General features: G+C 53.6%; 5 protein-coding genes across 5 annotated transcripts; 2 read left to right on the forward strand and 3 right to left on the reverse strand.

Moving 5' to 3' along the window:
* Positions 1-149: 149 nt before the first annotated feature.
* EsH8_I_000606 (translation initiation factor 2) lies at positions 150-5862 on the reverse strand (the record flags this gene model as incomplete). Its single annotated transcript, XM_083268019.1, has 4 exons — positions 150-301; positions 361-2197; positions 5158-5729; positions 5793-5862. The coding sequence occupies 4 exons, from the start codon at positions 5860-5862 to the stop codon at positions 150-152; spliced, it is 2631 nt and encodes an 876-aa protein (XP_083118457.1).
* Positions 5863-7797: 1935 nt separating this feature from the next.
* EsH8_I_000607 (uncharacterized protein) lies at positions 7798-9297 on the forward strand (the record flags this gene model as incomplete). The annotated part of the gene is made up of 2 exons (XM_083268020.1): positions 7798-8069; positions 8124-9297. The coding sequence occupies 2 exons, from the start codon at positions 7798-7800 to the stop codon at positions 9295-9297; spliced, it is 1446 nt and encodes a 481-aa protein (XP_083118458.1).
* Positions 9298-9814: 517 nt separating this feature from the next.
* On the reverse strand, positions 9815-11499 carry EsH8_I_000608 (3-oxoacid CoA-transferase; the record flags this gene model as incomplete). The annotated part of the gene is made up of 3 exons (XM_083268021.1): positions 9815-9946; positions 10001-11368; positions 11440-11499. 3 exons carry the CDS (start codon positions 11497-11499, stop codon positions 9815-9817), a joined length of 1560 nt encoding a protein of 519 aa, XP_083118459.1.
* A 1421-nt stretch (positions 11500-12920) lies between these two features.
* On the forward strand, positions 12921-16253 carry EsH8_I_000609 (rRNA-processing protein UTP22; the record flags this gene model as incomplete). The annotated part of the gene is made up of 2 exons (XM_083268022.1): positions 12921-13133; positions 13188-16253. 2 exons carry the CDS (start codon positions 12921-12923, stop codon positions 16251-16253), a joined length of 3279 nt encoding a protein of 1092 aa, XP_083118460.1.
* Positions 16254-16598: 345 nt separating this feature from the next.
* Positions 16599-20568, reverse strand: EsH8_I_000610 (uncharacterized protein; the record flags this gene model as incomplete). The annotated part of the gene is made up of 4 exons (XM_083268023.1): positions 16599-17707; positions 17758-19838; positions 19896-20044; positions 20104-20568. The coding sequence occupies 4 exons, from the start codon at positions 20566-20568 to the stop codon at positions 16599-16601; spliced, it is 3804 nt and encodes a 1267-aa protein (XP_083118461.1).
* Between the last annotated feature and the right edge of the window lie 398 nt (positions 20569-20966).

Here is a 20966-nt window from a genome sequence, read left to right on the forward strand (position 1 = left end):
TACAGTGACGCAGTACGACTAGGGTCTCTGCGTAAAACACCCCTCGTCTAGAATCAGCTTTGACGCCACACCTCTTGGTGTCTCTGATACCCATTTCTATGCCCGTGACATCCCTTTTCTCTGGTACAAGTGAAGAGTTTCTCCATATCTTACAAGCTCCTCTTCTCTCTCACCTCCTCGTAGGTCTGGATCTGATCGCCGACCTTGAAATCCGTAAAGCCGTCAAAGGCGATACCGCACTCAGTCCCCTTCCTAATCTCGGTCACATCCTTCTTTCCGTGCTTGAGGGTGTCAATCTTGCCTGGGAATGGTGTTAGAGTACCGAAAAACTGTAGGCTGGTGTTCCAGGGAAATACTCACCATCGAAGATATTTTCACCTCGCCTCAAGATGCGCACGCTGGTCGATCGACTGACCAAACCGTTCCTGACCTTGCATCCAGCAATGTTCTTGTACACACGTCCCTTGATGTTGATTGGGAAGATCTGAAGAATCTCCGCCTCGCCAACAACCTTGGACGTTACCTTGTCGGCAAGATTTTCCGACATCACCTGCTTGACATCGTCCGCCAAATGGTAGATGACGGCGTGATCCAGGATCCTGACACCCTTCTCCTCGGCCAAATGCTTGATGTGGCCGGGGACAACGCTGTTGAAATTGGCAATCACGCTGTTGGAGGCCGCAGCATGCTCGACATCCGACTCGTTGACCTGGCCAGCTAAGGACCGTAGAATACGGGGCTTCACCTCGTTGTTGCCAATCTCGTTGATTGTTGCACACACGGCTTCAACAGATCCCACAACGTCACCCCTGACCATGAAGTTGACAATCTTGGTAACCGAGCCTTCAGCTTCCTCGGTTCCGGCAGCCTCTGCCTCTGCTGCGGCCTCTGCCGCTACTTTGGCATCACGTTCGCGTTGCTCCTGCTCGGCTAACTGCTTTGAAGATGCTTCTCGCTCCCGCATCTCCTCGCGATAGTTGACGGCTATTCTGGCCTTATCTTCGTCGGGAGCTTGGAGTATTGCGTCTCCGGCGGCAGGCAACACCTCTCTCCAACCAAGGACCTCAACAGGCGTGCCAGGCGTCGCCTCATCTAGCTCCTGTCCTGCCTCGTTTCGCAATAGTCGAACTCTGGCCCAGGTGGTGCCGGCAACGATGAAATCTCCGGGGCGCAGCGTACCGCGTTTGACGAGGACGTTGGCAGACTTGCCGTACGGCTTCACGCTAGCTTCAAGCACCCAAGCTTCGGCCATACCGTCTTCCTCAGCACGCATGTCCTGGATTTCTGCCAGGGTCACAATGTTCTCCTCGAGCTCATCCATGCCTAAGCCTGTTTTGCCACTCACACAAACAACTTGAACGTCGCCGCCAAAGTCTTCAATTTCGACGCCGTGACGAGCAAGATCTGCCTTGACTTGGTCGGGTTTGGCATCCTCCTTGTCGATTTTGTTGATAGCCACAATCATTGGCACCTTCGCAGCCCTGGCGTGCTTGAGAGCCTCTAGAGTCTGCGGTTTGACACTATCGTCGGCAGCAACAACCAACACCACAATGTCCGTGACATTGGCACCACGTTGTCGCATTGTCAAAAACGCCGCGTGACCAGGCGTATCGAGAAATGTGATCAGCTTTCCCGAGGACATCTTCACCATGAAAGCGCCGATGTGTTGGGTGATGCCACCATGCTCCTGGGCCGCCACCGAGGACTTCCTCAGATAATCAAGCAGGGTGGTCTTGCCGTGGTCGACATGACCCATGATGGTGACAACTGGAGGCCGCTGCGGCAGTACCGACACATCCTCTGGAGGAGGTCGAGGCTTTAGGTCCCTGACACCACCAGTGTCAACCGTGGGCTCAAAGCCAAACTCCATCGCAACTAGAGCAGCTGTTTCTCCAGTCATGATGCTGTCCTCGGTGATATCCTCAAAGCCCATATCCCCTAATGCCCTGAGAAATCCCTGAGGCTTCATCTTTAGCGCCGTGCCCAAGTTTGAAATGCTGATAAACTCGGGCAAGAAGATGGTTTGGGGAGCAGCTTTAGCCACAGCAATCCTCCGTGCTTTTGCCTCGATCTTCTTTCGACGACGTTGAGCGACCTTACTCGCACCCTTGTCATCCCATTCTTCGTTATCATTCTCCCACTTTTGTTGTGCTGCAGACTTCTTTGTCCCGCGGGGAGATCCAAATGGCTCTCCACGCTTGCTGCTGGCTTTATCGCGTCTTCTTGGGTCGCGACTAATCTCGTAAGAATCGTCAAACTCTCTCGTTCGACGCTCAGGTTTTTGTGACTCCTCTTCAATGACTTCCTCCCTCCGCAAGAAGCTATCTTTGTTAACTGCACTTGATGGGCGGGTAGTTTGGGACTTGTTGTCATCGTTGCTGTACTTGCTCCCTATGTGTTGCTGGAATTTGGTGAAAAATTCTTCCTTGGACTTTTCTGGGCCCGAGGGGGTATTGCTGGTAGTCATATCTTGAGAAAGACCGTTGATGTTTTTCTTAGCAAGTTTCCCCCATCCGCCCGACTGCCATTTATCATCTGACTTGACAACATTGTTCCGCTGTTCTCGCGAGTCTTTCGGCAGCGACAATGCGCCAAGCTCCTCTCTTACAGCATTGCGATGATGCGGTATCGGTGTGCCTGTCGGGACCCTATCCGCCTCACGTCGGTGTCTCCAGTCTTTGCCAGGCTGACCTGGTGTCAAGCGCAGAGGCTTGCTTTCGAGGCCGGCTTGTGATCGGGCTTTTAAGCCCTGTGATTTGTTCGAGGAATTTCGATGATTCTCGATACCACTTAAACCACCACCAAGACCACCTAGGTTCCTTTTTATTGGTTGCTTTGTCGTACTCTGAGTGGGAGTACGCTGCGCAGAACTGCGAACGTTCCGAACGGGGTTGGCCTGTGCCGGTTTCTGGGCCGTCAACAACTGTCGCGCAGCGCGTTCGTGGGGAAGAAGCCCATCAAGTATATCGTCGCCTTGGTTAGACCTTGCTTGTTGATTATTTCCTTTAGACGCAGCCTGGCCGCTCGAAGCTCCTGGTGGTGCAACTGCTCCAAAAGTCGGCTTGCCCCATCCGGAGCTGCCAACAGGGCCAAGAGGTCGTCGAGGGATGGCCGAAGCTCCCTGCGCATTCACACCATCTTTGTTTCCCCATTCTCCCGACCGATTGTCGCCATTCGAGGTATTCGATGCGCTTGAGTAGTTACGTCGACCAAGCTCACGTTGTCGCGATAGGGCGGGGTGGCGACAGAAGGCGCAGACGTAAGCACTGCTTCGCTCCTAGAAACATATAAGTTTCTCGTGGATTATTGCTCGGGAAGTAGGGCCACTTACGCTCCATATTCTACATTTAAGCATGGTCTATTGTTGAGTGCAACTTGAAGGCTGCGAAACTGAAGAACAAAGTCAAGCTGTGAGCTGCCGCTGCTCGCCCCAGAAATTTCTCGAGCTCTCAACTCGAGGTCGGCATGTTCAGTCAATTGCTCCCGAGAATACGTGCGAAATGATTGGTCTGTTCTGAGACCCACCCGCTGCCAGCTCCATATTGCACAGGGGTCTAGTTGAATATGCAATCCCTTGGCCCCTGAGTAAATTCGAACCAGCTTGAAGCTCAGATACCCTGGTTAAGCACCTTCAAACTCACAGCACGCCCTGCCATATTAGTGTCGAGACGGTCACAATGGCACCAAAAGTGAAGGCTGTGAAGACCAAATCGGTGCCCAAAACGGCACCGGGCACGCCACCGGCACCCTTCAAAAAACCAGCACAGGTACTCCTACCCTTCATCGAAACGCTCTCGCCAAAGCACGTCTACATCGGCCACGTCGACCCCAAGCCCAAAGACTTCAAAAAGAAGATCTTCCTCGTGCCAGTTGGAATGAACTTAGTCGTCGCCGCGCTTTTTGTTCTGCGCATGTACTACATTCTCCCCTACTATTTCAAATTCGTTCAGTCCGCCATGGGCTACCCTAACGAGACCACTTTCTCGGTACCCGACTCGACCTGGGGGCAGCTGACTTGGGAGATTGCAAAGCGAGGCTTTTCTCTCACTCTGGATCTCATGCTCTTCATCTTCGTTTGGCCGTGGCCGGTTGAGTTCGTCTTCGGCCAGTCTTACGGAAACCCAGTCAGATGGCGATGGAATGTCGGCTTCCGGGACAAGGAGATTTATGTCCGGCGCAGCCGGGAGTGGGACCAGCAACTAGGCAACATCTTCAAAGACAAAGAGAGGAACGAGGCGCTGCAGCAGGTTATCCGACAAGCTACTTCGCCACTCCTCCTGCAAGAGAAGACCGGCTACCTCACCATGACCGGACAGTGGGATCTCGACTGGCAGGCGATGATTGATGCTCACACCATGGTGGATAGGAAGGAAGTCGCGTTAGATGCCTTCCAACGCTTGGTTTTGGTGCACCACGAAGACTACGGCTGGATGACTCTTGAGGAAGGGGGGGAGAATGCGAAAGAGGACGACAGACGGAGGCAGGTTTTTCAGTTCAGGGACGCACTCGCTGCCATTGACAAGGAGAACCTCTTCTTCCGTTGGATTGAAATTGTACAATTCGAGTCGTCGCAGCCTGGTGGATTTGGACCAGAGAAGCAGGTTGAAACGGCCAAGAAGATTCGAGACCTGTTCCAAGAGGAAGGTGTTGACTTCGATAAGGTATGGCACGAAAGTGTTGGTACGGAAGGGATGGCGAACATGTGATCCAGGTCTTGTTTTTTATGAGGTTGGCGGCTTATTATGAACATGGAAATTCTCAAGGCGCCTGGGAGGGCAGACTGTAGTTGTAGGAGGGACCGGAAAAGTACGGGCATGGGCATATATTTTTTTTCACACGGTGGTTCATATATGAATGCCCGACGCACGCTATGCTGCGAACGGATGCGGACCGGGAAGAACGATGGAAGGTGATATAAAAATTGCATCCAGGTAACCAAGGGGCACCGACAGCCCAATACTGGCGCGGCCCAGCTTATTTGGTAGACTTCTTGCCCTTCTTAACGGGGCCCAAGGCGGCCTCCCTCTTCTTGGCCTCCTTTGCCTCGATTTCCCTCCTCTTCGCTGCCTCTTGGGCCTCACGCTCTTCCCTCTCAGCCTACAGCAGAAGTTAGTCAAGGCCCAAAAACAAAGAGTCATGTTCAGGGCTGCAACGTACGTCTCTCCGGGCAGCATCGGCTGCTCTCTGCTCGCGAATGAGTCTCAGCCGGGCCAAGTCAGCCTTGGCCTCATCCGTCTTGCCAGCCTCGTGCAGCTTGCGGTATCTCTCCTTAGCCAGGGCGGCCTCCATGCTCTCTCGCTCCTTTCGGTTGTTGGCAACAGTCAACTTCTTGACGCCCTCGGCAGCCTCATCGACCTCGGGGGCCACGACGGGCGCCTTGGTCTGATTGCGGGCCGCCTTGGAGTGGTTGGGGTTGGCGGGCATATCATCGTCGTCGTCACTCTCCTCCTCAGACTCGGACGGAGGCAGGTCGCCGACCTCAACGGCCTGGCCCTTCCTCTTGGCTATGGCGGCGTCCTTGCGGGCCTTCGCGGCAGCCTTTCGCTCGGCGCGGGTCATTTCGGCCTGGGGCTTGCCATCATCGTCAGAGTCGGACTCCTCCTCGGAATCCTCCTCAGAGTCTTCTTCGGAGCTTTCATCATCCTTCTTCTTCGCACCGGCGCCCCACATGCTGATTTCGTTGCCATCGGCGTCGAGGGGCTTGAGGTCGCGAGAGAAGTGCTTGCCACCTTTTCAGGATAAAATTGTTAGCACAAGTGAGCTGCTGTCGCGCGAGCACGAGCGCCACAAACCTCCTCGAGTGAACTTCCTGAACTTGCCACCGCGGCCGCGAGAGTTGGATCCTGGTTGTCCGCCAGCCATCTTGACTGTGATTGAGTTTTTTTTTTGGGCTGGGTTGCTGGGTAGAGAACGAGAGATTGCGGGGTTGAGGTGGGATGTTTGCAAAGGTCCGTTGGCGCAAGAGTTGGATGGCGGGGTAAAATATGTGCTGTGGCGGTGGCAGCACTTAAAAATGCTATCCCGGCTGTAGTACAAGAAGTAAGAATTGATAACGGAGATGGGGGGAAGAACCAAGTGACAGTCACTGCAAATAGGGAATCACAGGGTCAGTGTACCGGGGCAGTGATTTGCACATCAATTATAGTCTCATCAGGCAGACACTAACGAACACATTTGGAGGAGAGGAGTCACAGGCCAAGGCACGGCAGATCAGAGGAGGGGCATTCATCATTAACAGCATCCGTGGGATGTAGCGCGCAAGGCACGATACCACAATTCCTTGGGCTAAGGCGAAGCGCACGACGGCTGCAGAGTCCCGCAAACACAAACGCCTTTGTCTCTATTGGTCGGTGCTGACACGTCCTTAGTGACCCTGTTTGGCCTCAATTCACCGCCACAGTTTTTTTTTGCCCCGCGCTGAAACGGGCAGTCGCTGATTTTCGAAACGCCGCACCGGTGCCATACCAGTACCTGTGCTCTCAGCCACATGGGGCTCTGGGATGAAGCAAGCGAGGTGATGAAGATAGGGTCCTGATCCGAACAGGGAAGACGAGAAAACTTGAGCCAAATTATGGTGGTCCGAGGTCAGTGGGCTAATATTCACTCTGCAGTTTGGGTCAGGCCAATCCAATCCTCGCAGCCGTATACATGCTCGTCACTCGAACCATCAGGTTGCGTGACAGTTCCTACCCAAACAGCAGGCGATCCCGAAGCAAAATTGACCCAGAACTCGAGCTTTCCAGAACAACGCGAAGATGCCCAGAGCCATTTGATCCCTATTGAAATAAATGCCTGTCGCAGTTATTGTTATTATTATTTCTAAATAATAGTGGCATGGCATTAGAAAAGACACTCTGGAAAACACAGATACATGCCAGCAAAGAAGTAAACCCTTTCTGCAGATTTTGTCTCGCTGCCCGGATCGCTGCCAACCGAATACACTATGTGGGAGTACTCCAACCCAACAACACATATGTGATTGGTGTCCAGTATCCTCTCTGAATCCTTGATGCAGGGAAACCTATGTAGTCAGAAGGGCCAAGTTCAACCGAACTACTAAATTTGGGTCCACAATGGTTTCTTGTTGTCAATCGAGGAGGCAGCAGATGCCAAGACTGTTTGGACGGGACCCGGCATCCATCAGCGAGCTCGGCGCCGGCCAAACAGAAGAGCCGGACCCACCATACAGAAATCAATATCAAGGCTGAGATTTTCGCCAGCTACGCTTTTCCTTTCTCTTTTCCTCTTTACCTAATCATAAAACATATAATCCTCCTTATTCACTCTGGCTTTCACGTTATCAATGAATGCGCTCGGAGGGGAAATAGGAGGAGAGACTGACGCACTTTTCGCCCACTTACCCTCTGACCTGTTGGCAGCTTTTGCTGTGTCGGTGATCAGAGAAATTACAGCGGCGATACATACTCTCCTCGCAACCCTTTGTTGATGGTTTCACGTACACTCGCATTGATGAAAGAACAGCCTGTATGTCCAGGCACTTGACGTGAGCACTGTGGCCTGTTGACGCGATTGCGCGTTGAAACTCGATCCAGGAGGACGATGTCTCGCGAGTGAACCTCGCCCTGTCCACCACTTGATGCAATTTCTGTTTACCAGTGCGGCTATTGTTCGCACAGTACGTCCGTACAGTGCGAGTCGGCCTTTTGTTGAGTCCGACTCTCATCCCGTCATCTTACCCTTTACCGTGAGCAAGTCGACTTCACACAACTTGAGGTGCGTTTGCACAGGTGTCTACAGATATCCTCCTGTTGAATCCCTGGCATATACGCCCTCGCCATGTTTGACGAATCGACGGGACAAATCTACAAAGAAGTCGTCGCGCCACGCCCGCCAGATGCTTACCAAAACGGCCGGGACTGGTCGAGGCGGACCGGTCGGCCACCGCGCAGCGGCCGCGGCGGGCAAGGCAGAAAGGGACCAAGATCGTTGGCCGACATGGCCATGCATCTGGTGGCCGAAAATATTGGTGATGTAACGGAACAGCACCTCGCCCGCGAGGATCTACCCAGGCGGTACCTGTGGCGGATATGGCGGCTGCTAGAAAACAGGTTCGTTACGTCTCAGACTCGTTTAGGAGTTCGTGACCTAACATATGCTCCTAGAGGCGTGTGTTTTCAAGCGTGGAAGGTCTTTTCTAAATTTCTTCTGGCCGAGGACGACGAGAAGTCGTTGGGCCTCTACCGGTACCGTCAACATATTTGTCAGCCGAGTGAAAACCTCCGTCACTACCTCAAACCACTCGAATCCCCCGCCTTTGACTTTGTCGCACATCTCAACATTACTGGGTTCTGTTCTTTTGGCGAAAACGAGCTGCTGGCCCTGACTCGCCTGAAGAACCTGGCGATCCTCGAAATTATTCAGCCGGCGGATGAGTTACGGACGATCTTCCCCAAGGTCGACGACCGTCTCGTCAGGAGTTGGTCGGAGATGGACGACCCGTTTCCCCTGCTAAGAATCCTCCGGCTATGGGGTGACGAGTCTGTCACCAAACATTCACTTCAATATATTTCCAAATTTCCTTCATTGGTTCTGTACGACGTCAACGCATCGAGGAGTGACTGGAGGGAAGGTGTAGATGCTGCACTTAGCGAGGGCTGGGAGATGGCAGAACCTTTACACGGTCCCCAAGACTCGCTGCTGTGGTACCTGATGCTATTTGACTCCGTTGAGGAGAGCAAACCGAGACAGCTTCAGGGTTTGGCCCGAAACATTGACGAAGGGCTGATGAACTTCTGCCAGAGCAGCAACCAGCCCATCCAATTCGTCTCCACCCAAGACACGCCATATTTCCTCGACCACCTGAGTGATGCGGCGAAAAAGAATCTATCCATGTATGTCGACGTACCGGGCTACGAAGCCCAGACGTGCAAGGGCTTCCCTTTCGAAACCTGGGCGTTCTGGCTGTATTCCTTCATCGGCCAACTCACAAAAGACGAGGATATGAAAAGAGCCGGCCTGGCGACAGAGCATAAGGTAGTCTCGGATCAGCTGGTCCTTCCGTCCAAGCCCCTTGCTTGCCTTCAACTAGGCCATTGCGGCTCTGCGAGGCCGGGTATTACCCCCGCCGTGTCTTATGTTCGTAGAGGGCTGTTCGCCACATCAAGATATACCTTCTTCCGGACCTCCTCGGCCAACAACAGACAGGAACATGCGCGGGAAACTACGGAGTTGATGAAGCCTACAGTGCAACTCGGAAATGTCGAGACGGGGTTAAATCCAAACCGAAAAAAGCGCCGGAGGCTTGATGACATCTTGCAGTCCTTCATGGGTTATTAAGGGCCGTGGCTAATCAGATGCTCGCTGTTGGTTGGAGGGTGAAGTGCATCGTCGGAACATCAATTGGGTTCTATAGACAAATGCGGGAGTAAGTAATGTCAACAATATCATGTCCGCACAGTGTAAAGGTGGAGGGTGATTTTAAGTGATGAAATTTAGGCAAATTGGATACACCAAAAGTGGCATTTTGCATGCGGCGTAGCGCAGATTCGGCCACCCAACACAGTAGACGACGCCCTCTAGGCTTGGACAGCACTCTCCGTCAAGAGCTGTACTTCACGAATTTCTCGCCGGACGTTCACCGACCATGGGACAAGACGATGGCGCCATCGAGTGCTTTAGGCGTATCGGGATTGGCAAGAATTTTGCTTCACTTTCAGGGAAAAGAAAAAAAAAAGGCTATCATTTTGGTCCCTAAGCTTGACGCCGTATTCTAAATGATGACAATGGCTTACCCTCCGTAGCGGGTATATACCTCTTCCACTTGCTCAACTTAAAAGACATTGTACAGCTTTCCTTACAACATAGGCTTCAGGTCCTCCGCCACAGTGAACGGCGCCTCAGTCTTGCTCTTGATCTCCTCTACCGTCACACCGTCGGCAATCTCAATAAGAGTCAGGCCGTTGGCGAAGTCAACATCGAAGACACCCTGTCACATATATTAGTCTTCCATATGACTTGGTCAAGATATAGAAATACTTACCAATTCCGTGATGATTCTTGACACGCAGGTTCTGCCAGTAAGAGGGAAAGCGCACTGCTTAACAATCTTGGCATTGCCCTTCTTGTCTGTGTGCTCCATGGTCACAACAACCTTGGTCGCGCTGGGGTTGCTGACAAGGTCCATGGCTCCACCGAAGCCCTTGACCTTGCCCGGCAGCATCCAGTTGGCAAGGTCGCCGTTGGCGCTGACCTGCATGGCGCCGAGGATAGTGAGGTTGATGCGACCGCTGCGAATCATGCCAAAGCTCTCCTCGCTGCCGAAGACGGAAGCACCGGGTCTGAGGGTAACCGTCTCCTTGCCGGCGTTAATGAGGTCGGCGTCCTCCTCGCCCTTCTTCGGGTATGGGCCCAAGCCAAGGATGCCGTTCTCGGACTGCAACTGGACCTCAACCTCGGGGCCAACAAATCCGGGAGCGAGCATCGGCATACCGATACCGAGGTTGGCGTACATGCCGTTCTTGAACTCCTTGGCGGCACGACGGACAATGCGCTCGCGCTTGGCCGCCGTGTCACCGGTGCCGAGGGCCTTCTTGGCGTCGGCGTCGTTCTCGTCCTTGGCAAAAGTGAACTTCTCAATGTGCTTCTCGGTCGTGCTCTGGATGACACGCTTGACGTAGATGCCGGGGAGATGGACAGACTCGGGGCTAATTTCGCCAGGCTCGACAATGTGCTCGGCCTCAACAATAGTCATCTTGGCGTTACGGCCCATGGCACCGTTAAAGTTGTTGGCGGCCAGGCGGAACTGGCAGTTTCCGAGCTTGTCGGCCTTGTACGCCTTGACGAAAGCGTAGTCACCGGCGATGCTGTGCTCGAGGAGGTACGACTTGCCGTTGAAGACCTTGACGTCCTTGGGGTAAGAAAACTGGTCGGGAGAGCCGTCGGCCTTGTTCTTCAGCGGCAGCTCGCCGGTCTGAACGACGGTACCGAAAGCAGCAGGGGTGTAAAAGGCCGGAATGCCTTTGCCGCCAGCGGCGCAACGCTCGGCCAGGGTGCCCTGGGGGGTAAGCTCGAGCTCGACCTCGCCCGTCAGGTACATCTTCTCGAAGGTCTTGTTCTCGCCGATGTAGCTGGCAACCATCTTGCTGATCTGCTTCGTCTTCAGCAGCTTGCCTAATCCGGATGCGTCGGTACCGGCGTTGTTGGACACGGCAGTGATGCCGGTGATCTCGGGCTTCTTCAGGACCTCGTCAATCAGGGTATCGGGAACACCGCAAAGACCGAAGCCGCCGCAGAGGAGTGTGGAGTTCGGCTTCATGTCCTTGAGAGCCTCGGTAGCTGAGGGATAGACCTTGTTGATCTCTGGTCTCCGCGTCGTCGCTGAGAATGCGCGGGCGAGGATGGCAGTGTGCTACTCATACCGGAAAGGTTAGTCGAGCCCCAGCTTCTGGCTTGTAAGCCAGTCAGTTCAATTGAACATACGTTAGAGCCATGACGAGCATAGGCTCTCAATGAGCGTGCACAAAGAGCTGCTGAAGGCATTGTGGACGGGAATGGGCACCGGAATGGAGGGGCCGGTTGTACTACAGGAGGATAACGACGAAGAAGGATCGACAGAAACAGCAGGAAGCCGGAGAACAATGGGAAGAGGAAGAAAGATCAGTTCCGAGGGGGCCCTGGCCAATTTATTGCATCTATGTTACCCTTAGCTTCCAAGGCCGTGAGTTGCCGCCACGGATTCCTTTGAAGGGGGGTGTTGCTCCGCCCCTTCGGGATTGAGCTCGGCAAGAGGAAGACAAAGCTTGGACCTGGGGGCTGCTGGGGGATCTCAGAAGCTCTCGGCATCCCTGTCTTGTTGTCCCTCTCAGCGGTTACCCCCCCTCAGGTTCCGCGACTCGGAAAGTGGCGGGGCTAAACGTTTTGGCGCCTGGGCTCTGGGGGTGACGCCACAGTTCAAACTGGGGAAAGCCCAACTCTAGCCTGCCCCTGAAGGGTTTCCCCAACCAAACCCCGCAAAGGCAATCCCGCTACAGAGCGGCAGCAGCATGCGCACGAGTCCGGCCGCTCGTTGAGAGATGTGCATGGTGTCCGATAGAGCCCTTGACCTGTTGACAACTGATACTGGCGGGGAAAAGTCCTTCTACATGGCCTACAGTCTCACTCATAACTAAACGCGGGTTGTGATTATTTACGGGGAACGGTTCGGGAAGCGGCGCCGTTTGCCGAAGACTTGCCGAAGACTCTGCCGAAGCGGAAAGTAAGGTATCTCTGTTCCGCACAGAACCTTGATCTTTTGGCCTCGACAACAAGAGGTACAGTACAGAAATGCGCCCAGTCAGCGGAAGGTCATTGCGATACCGGCGACATAGCACCGGGGCGTACTCTAGCGAGTTTGGAGCTCTGTTGTCCCCTGCCTCTCTCTGTCAGTTCTCGGTACGTGCTCCGGCTCTCAAGTGGCTGGTTGCCATCCGATGCATGTTGTGGAGAGCCCCCGGTGCGTTCCGCTAGTCTGCCATTCCTCCTCGGTGTAGCACCCTCGGCGCCAGAGTAAGAGAGAACATTATGCGTGGTCAACGGTCCAATTGGCCTTGTCTTTTGTTTCTTCGCCGGGGAATAACAGGGCCTCTTTAATCATTTATCCAAGTCCTTGGCCATGTGCAGTATCCGCAAGATGTCCTATGAGCGGGCGATTCGAGGAAGCTGGCGCTGTGTCTGGGGCATCTGAAAGTTAAAGTGGGACCGTTGCCAGTCCAATGTCTTATCGGACGGTCGGTCAGGGATAAATTTTCTCCCACCTCTTATCGGCTGCCCCACGCTTCAAAAAATTTCCCAGCATCGCGGTTTTGGTGTAGACTGGTCCTGAGGTTGTCGTATTGCTGCGATTTTGGACCATGCGTTTGTTGGCCACGAGTTGAACAGCCCACTTATACAATCCTCACCTGGGCCAACCTCAAACCTTCGAAATGGAACAGAGCCCCAAGCGACGTAAAGTCTCCCACCAGGGTGATTCGAGGATTACTGCCAACATTGCCACGGCAAGCCCTTTCGTCTTGCAGACTGACGAACTTCTGAAGGAGGTCAAGGTCGACTATGCGAAAGCGCTGGACGGTGCCGACAGCCTGTTGCATAGAATCAAGAACTTGATTGACGGCATTGAGTCTCACGGCCCTGTTCCTGTCCGTTGGCCCGACCTTCTTCTCCGGATCCGTCTTTATTAACCCGCTTTCTAGATCACTGAAGCCACGCGCAAGTTCCAAAAGACGCATCGCATAAAGATTCCCTACCCAGAACCGAAGCCTGCCGACGATGCACCGTACAAGCTGTCGTACGAAAAGCCTACGGCTTATAACGTCGTCGGCAGTTATGTATCGAAGACCATGGTGAAGGCTCAGGCCAACAAGGGCGTAGACATGATTGTTCAAATGCCCGCCTCGCTATTTCAAGAGAAGGATCACCAAAACATGCGCTACTTCTATCGGAGAGCGTACTACGTTGCGAACATTGCGGCCAACCTGCGCAAGGAGCTGGGGACCTCTGCCGACTTGGAGTTCGAATACCTGAACGGAAACGCGCTCTTGCCCGTTCTTTCCATAAGGGCCGTATCAGCATCCGAGGCCTCGGACGGCATCAGCGACGACAAGAAGCATGCCGACAGTCAATCGAAACAGCAATATACGGGATATGTTATTCGAGTTATTCCTTGTGCGCCTGAGGGCGTTTTCCCCAAGATGAAACTGCACCCCGCTGCTAACAGCAACCGAAACGGACAGCTCGAGAACGCCAAAGACTCGAGTACCTCGACACCATTCTACAACTCCACTCTGAAGGCCGAAGACACCTTTGTTACCTATCTTCGTGTTCTCACTCGAGCCAAAACAGAGTGTGCGGCATTCGCAGATGCCTGTGTACTTGGAAGGATTTGGATCCAGCAACGAGGTCTTGGTAGTTCCCTTTCCAAGGGTGGATTTGGCCACTTTGAGTGGGCAATCATGACGGCACTCCTCTTGCAAACAGGTGGAAGAAACGGCCAGCCGGCACTATCTTCGGCCTTGAGCAGCACAGAACTGTTCAAGGCCACTGTTCAATTCCTCGCATCTACCGAGTTCTCAAAAAAGCCCTTCGTATTCGGCACTTACAAGCAGGGAACTGAGGCCATTCGGGAGAACGGCCCAGTCATGTTCGATCCCGACCGCGAAGTCAATATCTTGTACAAGATGAGCCCTTGGTCCGCAAACCTACTTCACTTCCACGCCTGCACGACTATGGAAGTGCTCAACGACCCCCTGGCCAACCAATTTGAGCCGACTTTCATCACGAAAGCCGATATGCCTCTGCAGCTATTCGATGCCATTTTCGAGATACAAAATGTTGATAGCAACTCGAAGAGCAACAACCCGGACCGACGGGGAGCTGTCTGGGATCTTAGCTTCAAGGCGAACACGGTTCTCAAGAAGGCTCTGAAAGAGAGATCGCAACTCATTCACCTCCAAAGCCAAGACCCGGCGCCCTGGTCCGTCACTGGTACCCAGCCCAGAAACCTGTCCAACATCCAGGTTGGTATCATTTTTGACCCCGCGAACATGGGCCGACTGATGGAGTACGGCCCTTCGGCCGAGTTGGAGAAAGAGGCAGCCAAGTTCCGCAAGTTCTGGGGTGACAAGGCCGAGCTGCGACGATTCCAGGACGGCAACATCCTCGAGTGTGTGCAGTGGACGAACAAGACGGCCGCAGGCATCTGTGAAGAGATCGTTCGGTACATTCTTCAGCGTCACCTCAGCCTCGGCGCAGGCGACCTCCGGTTCCACGATGCCGAACTTCCCTCATCTCTGGACATCTCTGTCCTTGATAAGGAAGCCTTCGAGGCAGCAAGAAAGGCTTTTGGCACTCTGGAGCAAGACATCCGTGGCCTGGAAGATATGCCGCTGTCGATTAGACAGATTTCCCCCATCGCTCCAGAACTTCGATCTTCCTCGCTCAAGCCACCGTTTACCGTCTCCCAGAAAGCCAGCCCTCCACCCATGGATGTGAACCTGTATTTCGAGGCTTCCAGCAAGTGGCCAGAGAACCTTGTCGCGATCCAAGAAACGAAGATTGAGTTCCTTCTCGACATCGACCGGAGGTTAAAGGCCGTCAATGATAACATCACAACGAGCCTGGGTCGCGACAACAATGCACGCGACATTGACAACCTGGCATATTTGGATATCATTTACGAAACCGGCGCCGCGTTTCGTCTGCGAATTTACGCAGAGCTGGAGGAGACGCTGCTGGACCGTCAAGCCAAGAACAGGACGCTCGACCCCCCAACCAGAGTGGAGGCCGAGGAGGCCCTCTTCAACCTGAATTGGAGATATCAACACCTGCCGCTTCACACGCTGACAATTACAACCTACTGCACCCGCTTTGCAACACTTTCCACAACGATCCGTACCGTCAAGCACTGGTTCAACGCCCACAAGCTCGCCGGTCATGTCACCGAAGAACTTATTGAGCTCCTTGTCCTCCACGTCTTCCTCAACCCGCATCCCTGGAAGGTCCCCTCAAGCACCATGTCAGGCTTCCTCCGTACTCTCCTCTTCCTCTCCCGCTGGGACTGGCGCGATGAGCCCCTCGTTGTCGATTTCTCTGACGACATGTCCGCCGACGACCGCGCCGTCGTCCAGCACCACCTCGAGGCCTGGCGCGCCCGCGACCCTAACATGAACCACACCGTCCTCTTTGTCGCCACGCCGCACGACCACCTGGGACTGGCCTACACCCGTCACGGCCCCTCCAAGCTCCTTGCAACCCGCATGACACGCCTCGCCAAGGCCGCCAGCAAGTTGATCAAGGAACAGGGCATCGCACTCGACGCAGCGCAGCTATTCCAGCCTTCGCTCGGCGACTATGACGTGGTGATTCACCTGTCTACTTCCGCTGTGAAGCGTGTCACTCGCGACGCCGCCGCCGAGGCCGGTACGCGCCACTCCCTTTTCAAGAACCTCGACGAGCGCACTGGAAAGGTGCCCTTGCCCTTGAGCAGACACCCGGCGACTGTCCTATTACGGGAGCTTGAGGCGGCGTACGAGGACACGCTAATCTTCTTTCACGGCGCGCCCGAAGATGCCGTCATCGGCGCCATCTGGCAGCCGAAGTTGCGCCAGCAAAACTTCCGCGTGGGCTTGCCGTACAACTTCCGGCGGGTCGAGGGCGGTGACGAGGACAGTGATGTCGTCGAGGTGAACAAGCCAGCTGTGCTGTTGGAGATTGCCAGGATCGGCGGCGACCTTATAAAGACAATTGAGCTTTCGGAGTAAAGAATAAACGTGTCAGTACATGTAGTTCGTACTTTGTTCATCATAGCGGGTTGGGAAAGGCTTAGACAAAAGTTTGGCGATGTTGAGGTCAGCCAGTCAATCACGAAGCCCAAGTTATGGAGTATCCTCTGCAGGGCAAATATGGCTGCTACAAATAAATAAAAAGTCTTTGGTCATGCTGATTATAGCCCTATTCAACCTGATTTCCCATTGATGAAACGCCGTGCCATGATTAAAAATGCATATGCACACCAACAAACGTATACACAAACATTCCTCATCCTCGTCATGCAACAAGCCCAAGCAAATCCGCCCTAAAAACCCACCCAGTTCGTTTTATTCATCCTAGTACTTGAGTAGTTTTTGATCTTTGCCGCTATCCGCAACCTGCTGAGTGGAGAAAGCGCAGTACTTGTCCTTGATGGCTACCACTTCGTAGGTACCCTCTTGGCTCGCGCGGATGATCTTGCTGCTTTCGTAAGAGACGTCGTGTCGGGTCTCAAGCACTACACTCTTCTGACCCTTCCGAGCGTTGGAGCTACGAGTGTATGTAAACTCGAACGGCGGGGTCCCCCAGAACTCGAAGAGTATCTCGACCTCGTTACCTTCGTGAATGTCCACGCGAGTCTGCCGGCCCCTGCTAATCTTAACGGCAGGCAGGGGGTGGATGGTCTTCCTGATATCGACAGAGGCGCGGCACTCCGATGCCTTGTCAGAAATAGAGGTGATGGTGAATTCACCAGGCGACTCCGCAATACGGCGGAAGTTAGTCGTACCGGATTTAGCCTTGCGTTGCTGACCCTGGAAATCATACCAGATCTCGAAAGGAGGCGTGCCAGAGAGGGTGTAGGCGATACGCTCACCAACACAATAATCTCCCCGGCTTTCCAGGGGATAGATGGCCGGGGCGTCATGGAGGTGTACTTGAATGGACGGTGCGCCAATGTCGTACTTCTTCTGGCATCCGCGAGCATCTCTTACTTCGCGAATGCGGACATGCTGGATTCCGAGGCGCAGGTGCCGCCTAGGGATGTGGATGCCGTAAGAACTTGTCTGGATCGAGGGAATTCTGTACGTCTCAGGGACGGTGCCACTGTGATGCTTGATCTCGATCTCGACGTAAAATGGAGCAACGCCATTGAGAGTGATTGGGATTGTGTCTTCTTTATCCTGCTCAGTCTTGCAGTACTTGAATGACTGCCCGGGCTTGACGAATGTAGCCGATGGTTTGGCGTTGACCCGCTGCTCGACGTAAAATGGATGAAGCTTCTTGTCGCTGTCGTAAAGGCTATCTGCCAAAGCAGAAAACTTATATGTATACTCTCCTGGCTTTGAAGTATCCATAGGGATGGACGCCTTGTTAAGGGATGTGTCAAGATCCTTCGGATTGCTCGAGCTATAGCCCTGGAATGGCTTGTGCAGAATGTCGTAATCAACATGGTAAGGAGCCGAGCCTGCTTAACATTAGCGGTATTCGCCAAAAAAGGGTTTCTGGGTAGCTTACCCTTGAGGTTGACCTCAAACACATCAATATCGCCCTCACACACGTCACGTTTGACAAAATTGGCCCCCTTTGAGCTGATAGACTCGGACTGCACCAAAGTAATCTCTGGCCGAGGGAACCAACCGACTTCGAATTTCGAAGCCTGAGGATCCACGATACCGGGGCATTGACTGTCTTTGACGTCAACGATCTCGTATGTGCCCCGAGTCCGGACAGGAAGGATGTCGTTGCCATTCTTCAGTTCCCTTTGGTGAACAATGTCGCTTGCATCGATGTTGCGATAAGACACTGTCCAAGGCCCATCACCCTGAAGACGCAGTGGCAATTCGACCTTGTCATTTTCGATCGCCTTGGTAGTCCGCTTGTTCTCGAGCAGGCCGAATGCTGCGCGAGGCCGCTGACGTCTGACTGAGATTTTAAGCTCATCCTTCAGGAATGTACGGCAGCCTGATCTATCCTGAATGCTGTTAAGCGCAAGGATATACTCTCCTCCCTTGGCAAGGGGCTTGGTCTTGACCTTGTACGTCGGCCCTTCGATGCCGGTGACGCGCTCAGACTTGCGCTTGCCGTCGTGAACAAGCTCCCATTCCAGCGAAAAGGGGGCATCGCCACGAAGTTCAAGGTCAACCTCAACCTCTTCCTCAAGACAGGCGCTCTTGAATCCCTTAGGATGCGTAATTTTTGCGGAAGCGGCAGGCTTGACATCCGTTTCTAACACCAAGTTGGGGCCGCTCAGAATCTGGTTCTTGTAGATGGCGTCGTCGATCTTCTTGAAGGTATATTTATGATGTCCGGCAGCCGTGGGTCTCAGTTCGACTTGTTGTCTGAGGCCTTGAGCTTGGACTCGCTCATATCTGACTTTGCCGTCTTGATCAACAACTTCGTATTGAACATTGAAAGGCGGAGTACCGATGAAATCCAGGTCGACGCGGAGACCAACTGAGTTACCTGCGCATTTGTCGGGGATTTCTTCTGCGCGAATCGATAGCTGGGGCTCGAGTGGGTTAAGGAGGAGACAGGAAGATGGTTCCTGGACCTCCCCTTCACACGAACCACTCGAGACCGACTTGAGTGTGTAAAGACCGGGCTCCGAGACAGACGGCCTGTCGTGAGAGTTCTTGGCGGAGTAGGAACCGACGGAAATCTGATCGCCATGATCTCCACTGTTTGTCAGTGAATCAATGGGCGAGAATTCCCAGGTCAACGTGTGCGAGGTGTCATCCGGAACCTTGCCAGGTATTGAGAAATTGATTGGTAGGCTCGCCCCTTTGCCCTTGGCAACTTTGAGTGGGTTGCGCAGGTCGCAGCTGAGCAACTGAGCTCTAGGTCGCTGCTTGACTATTAGGTTGCGTACAAGATGCTTAGGCTTAGGGGGCGCTTCGGTGTCTTCGGTGGATTGCGTGTACTTCTGAATGTTGCCAAAGCCGTCCTGGACCTCGTCAACAGCGTACTGCCATTCACCTGCCGGGCTCAATGTCTCGTTGAGACGCACTGCCACAAGTTGCGGCTTGACCCAGGAAGTGTCGTCATTGCCTGTGAGGGTCAGAGACGAAGGCGAGCCCAGCAAAGGCGAAGTGTAATCCTCAGGCTGCAGGCTTTGAAAGTGGAAGCTGCGATCATTGCCTTCGACTGTTCGGCTGTAGTAAATCTTCAAGGGCGGCGTTCCAATGACGTCGATAAATAGATCAGACAGGTCCCTGATGCAGCGGTCGGGGTTGTCAGTGGTGCGAAATCTTGCCTTGGGACATGGCACAACATAAGTATCCCTTGTGGTGCGCTGAACCTCGAGCTTGTATTCATCCAAAACCTTGCCAAGGCGGTAGACACCTGTCTTTTTGACCGTATACTCGATGGAATGAGCCAGTGGATTTGAGTCCGCGGTTTGATCCTTGATCTGCTTCGCAATCTTTCGAACCTCTCGGCTAGACAATTTGATGGTCTCCTCCTGGTTGGTGTCGAGGTCAATACGGATGAGCTCGATCTCGGCGGGCACCGTCGAGTTGAATTGAATGGGAAGCCGAACAGAGTCACGTTCTTCGCCGAGGCAGAATGGAGTTTGCTCGAAGTTGAGCACCGCAGAGCTTCAGTTGTCACATTAGCAACATGTGGTGTGGTAGTGTGTTGGAGAAGAGCCTTACCCTTCAGGCAAAATGTTGATGATTTGCTTTCCCATGATCAAAGAATGGTTATGCAGAATACTCGAGACCTTGACCGTGTGCTCTGATACAGCCACCTCTCGATCGTAAAAGACCTTCATGAAGCCAACGAGCCATGGTTGGAGTGGAAGCTGCATGTGGGTTAGCCTAGTCTGATTCTGAATCTGGAAGCTTGGGTTCTCGCACGTACTGGAATGTTGAACATCAACATAAAGTTGAAAAACGCGTGGAAGAGAAAAATGGCTGTGACCACAGGTTGCGACAGCTCCAGCCAAGGTATTCTCATTTCCGGAAGGCCAAACAGAAACCCAAAGTCGATGAAGACCCATTTTAGGAATAGCCAAGCCGAGGTATCGTTGTCCTCAACCAGCTTGATCCAGTCGTAAAGCCTCCATGCCAACAGACCAATGTATATCGCGAAGGCGTAGAAGCGTTGTTGAGGGGCATCGAGAATCGTCAACGGAATGACTGGCTCGGCAACAGGGGTGCCTCGAGGAGCGTTTTCGGGGGCTAAGGGAAGGGATGATTGTCGGTTGCTTTTCTGGGAGGAAATAGAAGAGTTCGGGTCGGGATCCTGTCGTCGGGATCTGCCCGGTGCTGCGGTCGCTGGTGTTTGTGGAAAACCACCAGTCCGCTGTCTCGGAGTTGCGCTCATCGCATACCGTGATTAGAACTGCGTCATACGATTCGTAGGCAGACGAGTTTAGCCACAATATAGTAGGAACAGTCTGAGAACGCAGGGGAGGACTAAGGGGCGTCAGATGCGCTTGCCCGGCGTTGCAAGGTGTTGTTGAGTCGTGAATGCTAGAGGTACTGCAGCGAGGGACCAGAGCTTCAAAATTTCCAGTGATTGCTCGTCACGTCCAAACGCGCCTGGCAACAACACCCACTTGCTCTGGAACGAGATATACTGATTGGCTTAGCGGCTTCATGGTGGACCCGCTCCCGGAATACTAACAGGGCCAGAGCTTTTCTCACAGCTACTTAACCACAGTTTACCTGTGCGAATGCACATAGCAAGGGCGGCCAGCTTTACCCATTCATTACCCACAG

This window comes from Colletotrichum jinshuiense, chromosome 1 (genome assembly GCF_051148585.1).
Source record: "Colletotrichum jinshuiense chromosome 1, complete sequence".
Lineage (NCBI taxonomy): Eukaryota > Fungi > Ascomycota > Sordariomycetes > Glomerellales > Glomerellaceae > Colletotrichum > Colletotrichum jinshuiense.